We start from the raw sequence: 13,445 nt of genomic DNA, 5'->3' as shown, positions 1-13,445 counted from the left end.
TAAATCGATCCCCAATCGATCACTACTCGCCGATCCGAAAAACTTCCACTGGACTGCACCTTCATTTATAGTGAATCAGATAGGGGGAGCAGATGAAGCATAAATGAGGTAACATCTTTTTAGATTCAGATCTTGGTAAACCACAATAAAGGACAAAGAATGTAAAGAAATGATTGTACAGTGAAAGTGGGGCAGGTGGGGTAGTAGAAAATTAATAAATAGTATGCATGAAAGCTGCAAGGGCTCTGTAATGAGGTGTGCAGCATATTTTAGATGGAAGGGCTATGGGAAAATTGCCTCATTACCTTAAAGTTATTGTCTATTCTTTTAAATGTTTAACATTTGAATTTTTCAGCTAAAGTAATTAATTTTAACATTGCCTAAACATCTCTAAGAAACACTCTCTTGCCAGATCCTTTAAAATAAATCAATAAATCACCTTACTCATGTTCTGTTTTCATCCATTTAGAATTTATACTCATTATGCTACTGAAGTAAACTTTAAGTATAATGCAAGCTTTGTATCTATCCTCCATAAAATCTAAGAGAAATTGTTCTTTAGATGCACCTAGGATTAGGAGATTGTTTCTTGGCAGGTTATTCCCATGCTTGTGTTCTTTTTTTGTTTCTCAGTCTTCCCCCTCTCCCCCACTCTCAACATTGCATTACCAAAACATACTCAGTTGATGGACTGTAGCTTCTTGGAGTTTTGTTAGCTTTGATATCTGCATGACATGTACCTTGTTACATTAAACAGTATCTGTATACAGATAATCAGCAGTGATTTACAGGATAAACAATGTAAATAGTCTTTGAACTGCTGATGTTTATTTCATGCAGTCATCAAAGCAAGCAGAAGGTTACACTTCAAGAAAACAGCAAGGCATCTCTCTGGCAGAACAGTGTACACCAGTGTCTCATAACTTTGGATTAGGAAACAACTCTGCATGACCAACTGCCATAAAGTGCCACCAGGGCAAAATTCCCGGTGACAGAACAGGAGAGTCCATACTCTAGTGCTAGAGGGATGGACATTAGAAAAGGAAGCATTTATATTACAATGAATTGAAATATTTTCCTATTCTTTAAATGTAATACTGTAGTGTGATTATTTTAAATCAGGACAAGGTAAATGACTATTTTAATGTCTACTATACTGTAAGCAAACTGAAGAGAGAGACAAGTTGTGGTGAACTTTCATTTCCAGTGCTTGAAATGTTTCTTTAGTCCCTTGGCACATCTTCAAGGACAAATACAGGGCTCAAACTGCTTCTACTGAAGCTAATAGCAAAACTCTCATTGATTTCAAATGTTGGCAGGAAAGTTTTGTAGTGTCCTCAGCTGGGGGGGCTGCTTCCATACAGCAGGAAGACACACCAACCATGCTGAAATATACAAGTTTTCTGTGAATCTTATTGTACTGAAGTACAAATGCTCCTCTTGGTCTCACAGCTAAGACTGATGACAGACAAGAGAAAACCTGGATTTGTGCTGGAAATCACTTTAGATAAGCTATTACCAGCAGGACAGTGGGGTGGGAATAGGTATTGTTTCATATTCTCTGTGTATATATAAAGCCTGCTGCAGTTTCCACGATATGCATCTGAAGAAGTGAGCTGTAGCTCACGAAAGCTCATGCTCTAATAAATTGGTTAGTCTCTAAGGTGCCACAAGTCCTCCTTTTCTTTTTGCGAATACAGACTAACACGGCTGTTACTCTGAAACCAGACAAGAGAGAGGTTTTGTTGAAATTGTAGCCTCCTTTTTGGAGGTTTCCCTCTTTCATTATTCTACAACATCAATACAGGAGCTTTTCCCTTAGAACAGTTTTGATATCTAACTACCTGCACTGATAAGTTCATTTATGCCAGAGGATGTTTGCAGTGGAAAAGCAATGAGATTTACACCAGAGGAGTTCTCTGAAGCCATACAATACAATGTTCTCCACTCCCCATCCCACCAGTAGTTCTAGAAATCTTTCATCACTGGGACATGAAACCTGGATGCTGAGGGCAGAAGGTTGCGACCGTATGCCATTTTAGTTAGCTGGAAAGAACAAAAACTGGTGCAGACACAGGAAAGTGCATAAAAATGGGAATATACAAAACTGTTCCTTTTAAAATAAATGATGATACTAGCATGGATTCTGTAATTCTATTAAAATATCGTAATGCATTTGTTTCAGTGCTAGGTTCTCAAAGACAGTTTGAGTCAGGATGTTTCAGGAAAAATGAACTCAATGCTGCAATAGATTCACTGAGACAACTAGGTGGCCCCATATGTTCCTTTCACCTCAAAATGATTGTAAGCATCTCCCCCCCCTTATTCATAATACTCACCAGCCTCTGATGTCAGCCCCCAACGTTTCCACCTCATGGGGATAAAAGCTAAACACACAATTACTGCATTATCACTTGGTAACTAACATGTTACGAAAGGCATTATTACTCTGTTATTTTGCAGCAACAGGTATTACCTGGGGTGAAATACAGTTAATTCAAATCAATACAGGTAGCAAGGTATCAAGAGTTACTGTACAGCACTAAATTTTCTCATGATGTTCTAGTGCTTCTATCACCTTTTCTTCCTGTGCTCAGCCTAATTAAAGCCCTAAAGGTGGCAATCCTCCTTGAGAGACAATGCTCTTGTGCCCTACATTAGTAAGGGTTTCTGCTGCTACGCAAGATAAAAGTGAAAATTTCTTCAAATTTTCAGAATTTTGGTTATCCTGAGAAGACTTACACCTGACCAGATATCTTGCTCTTCTGTTTTCCAGTAGGATTCTCTTAAATATCACATTACAGCAGAAACAAAGGCCACTAATTAAGGAGGAGCAGTACGCTCTGCAGTCTAAAGAGATTCACAAGGACTTACAGGTATGAAGTGTTTGGGGCCTGGCTCCTCTGTACTGCCTATATTAAAAGGCAGGTCTTTTTCTACAACAGTGCAAGTAGGGAATATGTTTGGCAATTCCCAAAGATGGCAAAGATCAGTAGGGCTCTACCTATCTGGTACTTAGAAGCCAGAGGTCTCTCCTTATGGATAGAACCAGAGATGGGGAGCCAAGTGGCAAATGCTCTTCAGCCCAAGGTTTTCTTCTTGTGGAGTTCCACACAGAGTTCTATACTGTCACCCTTTTGTTCAATGTGCATATGAAGACCTTAAGAGAGGTAGTGATGAGATATGGTCTGAAGTGTTTTCAGTGCACTTATGACACCCAGCTGTATAACACCATCTTGTCCTGGATGAAATGTGCAGTTGAGTGTCTAGGCAAGATCGGGGCGTGGAAAACAGTGAGTTAGACGAAATTCAGTTCAGGTAAAACTAAAATGTTTCAGGTGGCTTAGAGGAAGCAGCCTGAGGATTTGGCTAAGATTATATCCCACTCTGCTCCCAATTAAGGGTGTTCATCCATCTTTTGTCAGCAAAGGTCAGAAACTACATTTGTGATTTGTGGGCACTGCTGGTTAGTTTCCAGCTGCCTTCAGCAACTATAACCTAAAATGCTTTCTTTCCTTTTTGGAATCTGGTCAGGAGGTTGCAAGCTTTTCCCACAGATGCAGATTTGCTACTGTGGTCCATGTCTTTGGTAATCTTCTAGATCAATGGTCCACAGACTCGCGGAGGTTCACAGACTATACCTAAGAGGTCTGCGAAAGATTGTCATTGGCATAGAACAGTGGTTTTCACCCTGGGGTCCACAGACTACATCTAAGATTTACAAAGGGGTCCACACCTCCATTCAAATTTTTTTAGGGGTCCACAAATGAAAAAAGGTTGTAAACCGCTGCTCTAGATGCATTCTACATGGTACAGTACTGTAAATCCATTTGGATGCTGAAGCCAGTGCAGGCCCTTTCATTAAAAGGAATGTCTCAACAGGAGCCTGTGCCACCTGAGCTGGAATTCCCTTGGTAGATAAGAAAGGGACCTGCTAGAAGGCATTCTCCATGTAAGTCCCTCACACCACATGGTCCAAAATAGCCCAAGTTTGGTGACTTTCTGGGCATACTACAAAGCAAGTTTTTTTGAGCAAGCATTTGGAGTGCTTGGAAGTGGTCCAGAGCTTTTGTGGGGTCCTGGGAGGTGGGGAGATTTTGTTTTGCAATATTTCCCTTCCTGAGTGTGGGAGGGGTTTGAAATTATTTTGTTGTTATTGCTATGGTTGGTATTTTTAATTGCTGCAGGGCAGCTAGAGCCTGGGATAGGTGTCTAACGTTCTGAACAAAACATATAATTTCCAAACATTGTGCCCCAGTCCATTCTTTTAAACAATAATTTCACTTATAATTTCATGCCTCTTACAGATGCTACTTTTGTAACTATGGTAAACTGCAAAATTAGCTTTCACTAGAGAGTTAAGCACATACATAATTTACTAATGTGCTGGATCTTAAGAGAACATGTTTTAGAATTTACCTTGGACGATAATCTGGAGTCATCTATGGTGTACAGCCATACTTCATAAAAGGTTAGGCAAATGCGAACTCACTTACTAAATGCTTATTGCAGACTAATCAAAATGGGGAAAAGCAACTTAATGAAACCAAATCAGAGGCTTGATCATTAGTTTCCAACAAAGACAAACATATAGCTCAGCAAGTAACTAATTACTTGGGATTCTGATCTGAAAATTTACAGTTTACACTGGAGTGCCGTCTTGCCACACAATCAACCCTTTGCTACTACAATATTTTAAGCATGCAGCAGCAGCACATTACCTGCTCTCTTAAATACTCCACGGCATAGGCAAATAACTGCAAAATGCTTGGAGGAACTAATTCATCATTCAGCTCTGCTTAGTTAGTGATTAATAATTCCAACTAAACTTCCATTTTACAAACCGTGGGTTTTGTTAGAGTCTCTTTTGGCTAAACCTCTGGGTATAAATCATAAAACGTTGCTAATCCGAACCACTTGAGAACAGGCTTTTAACTCGGATTTATGGATGGGGATTTGCAATAAAGAATTAATCTTCATGAGTCAGCATCAACAGATATTACAGCAGTAAAAATATACTCCTACAGTCAGTGACCTAGAAACTGATTGCACTCACATCTGTATAGTCTAGTGTAACTCCACTGAAGAGAGTGAAGATTTACAGATTTACAACAGTATAACTGAGATCAGAATTCAGCCCACTCTTCAACAGTTTGTTTTATTCCTTTAAGCAGCCTGTATTAAGAATGCATGTTTAGACCCACATCAAAAGGGCATTCTGTCTTTTCACTGACTTCAGTGGCATTTGGATCAGGCCCTAAAACTGAGGGCTCAAAACAAATGGAAAGGATTCCACCCTAGCTAGACAGTGAACACAGTGATCCCAATCCTGCTCTCACTGAAGACAATGGAAAACCCCTCATTGATGTCAATGGGAGCAGAGTCAAGGCAAGTATGTCAGTCTAATATCCTGCAAGTCATTTAGCAACCAACTAGAAATCACTGTATGAATTCAACCATACAATGGAGTTGTATGGAAAATACCTGCTGTAATGCACTTCACTTCCTATATCGCTAGGTTGAATTTGGAGAGAGGACGGAGGTGCACACACAATCTATTCATTTGTAGATTCATATCTGCTGAATGAAGGAAGAAATAAAGACAAAGGCAGCTATCACGTAGGCAAAATGATTAAAAGTGGTACTGCAGTGGGAGATGGGAGTGTTCAGCATATCTGAAAAATCAGGCCACTTATGTATATATAGTGAATATAGATTTAAATAGCTGACTTGAGGGACCTAGGTTTGAAAAGTTTGGCCTCTGTTAAGAAGGAATGCACAGGGCTATGGTAGCTGAGGCTGCATTGAGTGCTTGGAACAAGATTAAAACCCCTTCACACTTCAGATGTCACCAACTGAATTTAGTTTCCAACTTGGAGAGGAGAAGCCCTTGTGGCACCTTAGAGACTAACAAAGATGAAGTGGGTTTTAGCCTATGAAAACTGATGCCCAAATAAATTTGTTAGTCTCTAAGGTGTCACAAGGACTCCTTGTTGTTTTTGCTGACACAGACTAACATGGCGACTAGTCTTAAACTTGGAGACAGTTACTGGTCAGTGAACAAGTGAATTTTCCATGAGACTTGGGAGATTACTAAGTTTTTCCAGAGAAAACTACTCAGATCATTCACTTTTAAATTTTTGGACCAAAGAGTCCTACCTCCCCCCCCACACACTTATCAAGCCAGTGATCACTAACTAAGGGTTTCACTCACACATACACAGTCTCACCACAGACACAGGCCACATGTCTAATGGTTACAATTAAACAGCAGGAGGAGTAATTCTCCTTATTGGTCACAACCTTCTCCATGTATGCTAGGAAAAGCCAAGCACTATGTCAATATCTACCATGAACTACCAGTCCCCTGCCCAACCTGCCTCAAGGTCTCCTCAATTCCACCTCTGGGGAGGCAAATCGGGGTAGTGTGCTGTCGTGATGCCCAGCCCACATGCATCCTCTTTCTCTCTCTAGGCTTCATCCTTATCGCCACCACCCCTAACTCCACTGCATTTCTTTGACTTGCTCCCTATTCCGATAGCAGGCTGCTCATATCAATAGAAAGCCCACCACTTTAAGTTTATTTCTCCCATCCTGCATGTGTATGCCTGAGGCTCGTTTTACCCACAGGAGTCCTCAGGTGTTAACTTTCATTAGACTAGGGCTTCTCTCTGGAGAACAGCAGGAGAGCTGCCAGATAAAGGAAGTATTTCCATAGTGGAGCTACAGGTATTGCTTAACCAGTAACTCTGCCTGCAAGTCAACCTTCTCCTTAGCCCCCATTGCTGTTAGAGGCTTGCCACAAGGCAGGAGGGGACAAGGATAGGTATTTTTTCCACGCCATATGAAGAACCTACAGTAAAATGAACACGTGTCCATACAAATGGTGACTAGTACTGTGCCCTCTAAGCTGTGCGCGCGTGTGTGTTCACACAGATCCGAAACCCTGCGCACACAAAAATTTGCACAGAAGCACAACAATTTGCACAGAAGAAATTTTTGGTGCACACTGCCTGTCAAAAATTAGAGGGAACATTGGTGACTAGTGCATAAATATACATTTTAAAATCATGACTGAGTTGAATTGAGCTTCTGAATTCAGCCTGTGAGTTCTGCATCAAGGTTACCAGTACTGATGAGAAATGAGAAGCAATCAAAATAAGTTCATGATGCATTCCAGGAAGGGCCAGATTCATGAAGTTCAGAGACCAAAAAACAAAACAAAACAAAACAAAAACCCAAACCTTTCCCATAGTCCAAGATTGATGAATCTAGGGCACTAGCTCTGGCCCATCTCCAGGTCCATCATATTGATTTTGTTCTGGAAAACTGACCTGGGCATATTTCCTAATGTTTAGAATGACGAGTAATTCTATATAATCAATTAGAAACCCAAACATCTCAGGATCATTATATTCCTGCAGATGCCAGCCAGTAACACATTTTGTAAATTGCCTCCTAGATCATGCAAACTGAGCAGGATTGATAAATGAGCTAGATTTTGCAAGGCTGCAGTCTTGAACAGATGGATTTACATATTCCACAAACTAATGTCAGAGACATAGTTTACATACTCCCAAATGTTATATGAAATGTTACCAAACAAATGAAAGAATATTGCTTAAAGTCGCCCAGTAAATTCCCATCATGTTGACTAGAAGATCATCCTGCCACTTATAACCTTTTTTTACACTGTTTTCTCTTGGTCCAAAATTGCTTAGGCTCCTAATTGTCGGTGTTAAGTGCCTCCTTATTTTAAAGCCTATATATCACAAATAAATCTACAATGAAACAGTAGCATGCTCAGTTCCATCACTTACATCCTCATGTCACTTAAGAGATTTTAAAATATTGTGCAATGCCATTTAATAAAAAACAAATCAGATTCTGCATATATCTATCAGTGTTTTATACTGCTGCTCATCAATGTTGTATCTGATCACCTTAACTAGAAAATCAATAGCAAAGTAGAGTCTCTGGCACTTCTCCCTTTATAGGGTCAGAACTGTGAGAGATAGGTCTCTCCTTGGGGAGGGATTGGGAGAAGTTTAGGAATAAAAGAGGTGTTTGAAATACTTATGGCTTATGGCAGAGAGGTTCTCTCGAAGAGGGAGGCTTTGCCTTGTTTCCCAAAGACTCTAGATTTGTCTGAGCTCCTCAGAAAGATTGTTCCATAGCTGGATCCCCTTGGCAGAAAATGCTTTATCCCCAGATCTCACATGCTTCGTCCTGGGCCTTGTGAGCTGCACTGTCACAAAGAAGTGCTGCTGTCATGGGAGTTCATAGACTGAAATTGGGTTTTGATATAACTGGGGCTTGATCCATTAATTGCTTTGAAAATCAGGCTGTACACTGGCATAAGAAGTGGACTGGAAGCTGGTGGAGAAACTTGAAGCCTGATGTGCTCATGGCAGCCTGAGCCAGGCAGAAAGCAGGCACTGCATTCTTTACCACCTGGAGCCTGTGCGTCATCTTCGCATTCAGCTTCAGATACAATGAATTACAGTAACCCAGGCCAGACATGACAAATGCATGGAACACTGTGGCCAGGTCTGCATCCAGGAGGAAAGGACAAAGTTTCCTAGTGAGCAGCAGGTGGAAAAAGACTTTTAAGGAACTGATGCTATCTGGTCATCCCAACATAATGAAGGGAGACTTTGATGAATGGGGGCTGTGCACTGTCACTGGAAGGTGAACACCATGTCCTGTCCAGTTCTTTGAATTGTTTCCCCTTTCAAACAGTATCACTTTGGTCTGACCTGGGTTCAGCTTGAGCCAGCCGCTCTTCATCCAAGAACCAATATCCTGTAGGCATTCTGATGGTTTGGTAATGGCAGTGGTTGCATCAGTTGAGAATGAGATATGTAGCTGAGTGTTATCAGCATACTGGCAGCAGCTAAGCCCATGTGTAGGAGTATAGGCCCACATTAGGCATGAGTGAACTATGGTTTTAAATTGAGTTTGGATGGTAGTATGAGTAACAGGCCCAAGGAATGTAATCAAAAAGAATAAAATCATGACAAGGTTGTTTGTGTTAAACTTGTAGTGACCATTGAAATATCAGAGTTATTTAAGATTTGGGTTGAGGTTATTACATTTTTTAAAAACTGGGTATCGGATGCAGTAAATTACTGGTTTGTTTAGTTTATTATAAAGAAATGCTTGGCTCAGTAGTTAGGGAGAAATATGGCAAAATGAGATAAGAAAACCTTGAAGAAAGAGCCCCAGTCATTAATCTTGTCTGCACTGGAACAGAGGATAGGGTTCAGCCCTAAGCTTTCATCTGGCTCTAGCAAAAGTCCCATAACCAGCTATGACTTAACTTGGTTTTTATACACGATTACAAACAAGGTTTTTCTGGGAGTTCTTTATGAGAGCTTTCCTTTGCCCATCAGGAGTCACGTCATGGTGGAAAGGTGTCTCCTGAGTCTGATCCGGTTGTAAGTATTTTGGCCAATGCTTGTAACTGTTGTTGCAAGGGTACAGAACAGAGGTGTGTGCATATGCTTATATTTGTGTTTTTGATGTAACAAACATCAAGTGGCCTTTGAACTAATAAAGGAATACTCGTGTGGAAACTTAGTTGTGGTAAACCCAAATGAACTTATTATGAAAATTATTATTTCCAACACCCTGGCATCTCACTATCTCTGCTAGTGGTCTGAAATAGACATTGAAGAGAAGCTGGGATAGATGAGGCCCTTCAAGAAGGGGAGCATTTACCCATCACCACTCTCTGAGTTCTACTGGAGAGGAACAATTGGAGCCATTGTAGTGCTGGGCCAAGTACTCCTGCTAAGCCACATAGGTGTGTTAGCACTACCTTGTGGCCCACTGAGTCAAAGGCTGCAGAGAGATCCAGCAGCGTGAACATGAGGATCTTACCAGTGACCATAGCCTGCGGAGGGAGTCTTTTAGTGCTGCTAGAGCAGTCTCTGTGCTGTGCCCTGTCTGAACTCTGATTATGAGGCATCCAGAATTTTGGCTGATATCACACATTGACGGAGCTTGGTGGTTACTACTTTCACCGTGGATGCCAGGTAATACCAGCACAATCACAGCCAACCTATGTACCTTTTCAATAGCAACTGTACAACTAGAATTCACATTCAACAGAGCTGGGGGAAGCAATCATTTTAGCTGTGTGTCAAACTTGGTACATTTCACAAACAAATTCAGGGCAAAATTAAACCTTGAGGTGGTATTGTAATACAAATGAATAATAAAAAATGTCTGTTCAGACTGCTAAGAAGACCAGAGTTATTTTTCTAACAACATTTTAGGGACAGCAGAGTTTTCAGAAAACAGTGGCTTGGTTAAGTAGGGGTGTGTAACTATCCTATTATCAGCAGGCTAGATTGATTGCAATCCTTTAAACAGAGTTGAACAAGCAATCGAAAAATGTGTCCCGGAATATTCATTCAAATCAGAAGATAATTCTGATCTGCCCAGATCAGCAACACTTGTGTATTCACTTTCTGCAAACATTTGAGTTGTTCGACTGATCTAGCACAAATATAGGCATGAAATGAGTCTCGTTGTAAAGTATTAGGCTATTCACTGAAGGCAGATTCTGAGTTGTATTCAACTAACATCTGCAATTCATGCTGCATTGGCTAGTTAGACAATTCATCCAATCAGGTAATAGAAAGAATACCATGTGACTATTCATCACTTCATACATTAGGAGTATTTGCACAAACTAGGAACAGATCCTCTGCAAACCAACAATTATTCATTGTAGAAATGTGTGCATAACTCTTGATAACAAAGAAATGTGAGACTGTCAGGGTTTTGGCAAACAATTCATGCACAGAAGTAAAAGCAAAATGTGTTGGATAAATTAATTACTGTAAATAGTTTACTAAGTCTGATTTCATATTTCAAAATAACTATTTTCCTACCTCTTCCAGGGCCCATAATGAATCAACCAGAGGCTTGATCTTCTTCTCATTGTACAGGGTTATGAGTTTGTCCATTATACCCTTAATTAGGCCACTTCGGCCCTGTTTGAAAAGTAGATTTAGCAGAGAAAATCCAGCAATGACTTTATTCTCTTCATACAGCTTGATAGGGTTCACTTTCTCAACCTGCCACCACTGGAAAGGAACAAATGACATGAAGGTTACAAGAACAAACTAACATATAGACAAAAGGGTTCACAATGCTACAATGTATGCAAACAGGTTACATCTCGCATGGGAGAACAAACAAACATAGAATAAAGGTTCTCTGCAAACAGGACACAGCACTTGATCAAAAGCCCACTAACTTCAAGGATTTTAAGAAAAAACAAAGCAAAAATACAGAGGCACTGTTTTGCTGACAGCTCAAGGGCTAGGGTGAAGGAGAGAGGATTCATGAAATAAAAGTGTGAACAATAGCAGCAGAAAGACACAGTATGAGAAAATAGCTGCACAGAAAACTGAACTGTCCGATGTAGAGTAATGGGCATAAAATACACTTGTTTGGTTTTCGTGCCCAAATTCCAAAGATTTCCAGAGCTGTCTTAGCCACAAGGTTTGCACAGAGAAATGGGGTAGACAGACATGTAGCCTGTGAAGGTCAAATGCAGGGTTTTGGTGCAAACGCAGACAGCTGGGAGGATGGATAATCCTGTGACTAAGGGGCAGGATTTAGGAGTCTTGAATTCTATTTGTGGCTCTGCCACAGTCTTCCTTTGTTACCTTAGGGAAGCCATGTAACCCCTCTGTAAAACCCCTTAGCCCTACTCCCTCCCTATAACCCATCCCACCAAACATACTATGTAAACCTTACTGCTGCTCTTGCCTCTCTGTCTAGTTCCTGCTGAAGTCTTGTACATTGAAACTTTTGGGAGTTGTGTATTATCTCTAATGACATTATTTTGTCTATTGTAGCCCCAGGGCAATCTTGTAAGTGAGATCTCACATCTTAGCGAGTTTTATTCTAGTGGGCAAAATTTTAATTAAAAAAATTCTTATGGTTTTTGGTAACCTAATTTTCACAGGGTTAATTAGATTAGTGTAAAAAAGCAGTTTACATTTTTATGAACAATTCAATGCCCTACTTAATATTTTGATTAAATATTCCCTTTGATTGCCTTTTCAGTTTCCAGAGGTGGCATTATTCCCTCCAGTACCCATTACAAAGCAGCTATTATTGACTCATTCTGGTTTAAGACTTTGTAACATCAGCCTGGACATGTTGATCAAGGCTTTTGTTTTAGCCTATAACTTCCATACAGTTAGTTATCACGCTAGCTCCAGGGAACCTGGTTTCAAGACAATTGCAATGTGCAGCACACTTAGATTAAAACCTTGGTATCTGTTTATGGAACAGTATAGCCCTTCCTAGTGGATTGCATTAGTATCCTAGAACAAGTCTCATTCTCTGGGCTTCTCTTGGTTTCAGATGGAGAACCAGTAGCTCGAGGAACCAATGTAACTGTTGCTTTCTTCCAAAACCTACAGTAGCTGCTCTAGATGGGACCAATGGGAGCCAATTGCAATTTCTACCAGGGCTGTCTACTCTACCAATTGAAAAACATGTGGTGACCCGTCTCCTTGACTTATTCACATGTGCAGCGCGAAACTTGCCTAGTCTTAGGCTCAAAAACAAACCAAGGCAGCAACAGAGACAACAGAATAACTTAATGGACATGTTGGTCTTGCATTTCCCGATTGTCCCCATTATGTCAAACTAGCAAGACCAGGTTGTTTCAGCACCCACAATATCTTTTTCTGTATGTTCGTATGTAGCTATTTTCTTTGAAGATAATACAGATTTTAACGGAGACAGGAATTCCTTCAGACTATTTCAGGTCTATGTTTGTATCTAATTACAAGTATCTTTGCACATTTTAGCCCTTGCCGCTATGTGAGATAGAGAGGTAAAGTCTCTGAGTGTCTCTTATTGGGGATTTTGATATATCCTCATTTTAGCTCCATAGAGATATCTGAAGTTAATTTCTTCTGGGAAAAAGAGTTGCTGGTATTGATGGTGTTGATGAATTTTTAGCAGACAAATTGTGTGTGGTGGGTCTCTGATTAGCAGCTTGTGTCCTTGTTTCTCATATCTGAAGGAATCACTTTCTGAGCTGGTTGAACTTTTCCTTGCAAACAATTTAATGACAGATTTGGCCTTTTTTATGTTTGTGAATTGTCTGAACAGTTTTGTTCATTACTTGTAATAGGCCAGGGAATAGTTGATTAATACTTCAGCTTTTAGTTTGTTCACATCAGTGAAAAGAGTAAGACAGCACCATAAGCACATTTCAATGGGTGTCTATCCTTCAATCATGGGTTGTGATTGCAGCTTGTGTAGACACACCCAAGCTAGCATTAATCTAGTTAGTTGGGGTACCAAAACAGTGAAGCCATGGTACCACATGCTTCAGTGTGGACTGAACAAGCCCATCCAGAAACCAGGTAGTTACTCATGCACTGCTGTGGCTTCACTGCTCT

The 13,445-nt window shown here is 40.4% G+C and overlaps 1 protein-coding gene across 1 annotated transcript in view; it reads right to left on the bottom strand.

The window, feature by feature from the left end:
• Positions 1–13,445, bottom strand: part of VAT1L (vesicle amine transport 1 like) — a 90,371-nt gene that overhangs the window by 35,417 nt on the left and 41,509 nt on the right. Inside the window, exon 7 of the mRNA XM_073307987.2 lies at positions 10,905–11,099. Coding sequence (XP_073164088.1) covers positions 10,905–11,099 — 195 coding nt within the window. The remainder of the gene's footprint in view (positions 1–10,904; positions 11,100–13,445) is intronic.

The sequence above is a fragment of the Lepidochelys kempii genome, chromosome 12, assembly GCF_965140285.1.
Source record: "Lepidochelys kempii isolate rLepKem1 chromosome 12, rLepKem1.hap1, whole genome shotgun sequence".
Taxonomy (NCBI): Eukaryota; Metazoa; Chordata; order Testudines; family Cheloniidae; genus Lepidochelys; species Lepidochelys kempii.
Note: the sequence above shows the minus strand (reverse complement) of the source record. Positions and strands in the feature narration are given on the sequence as shown.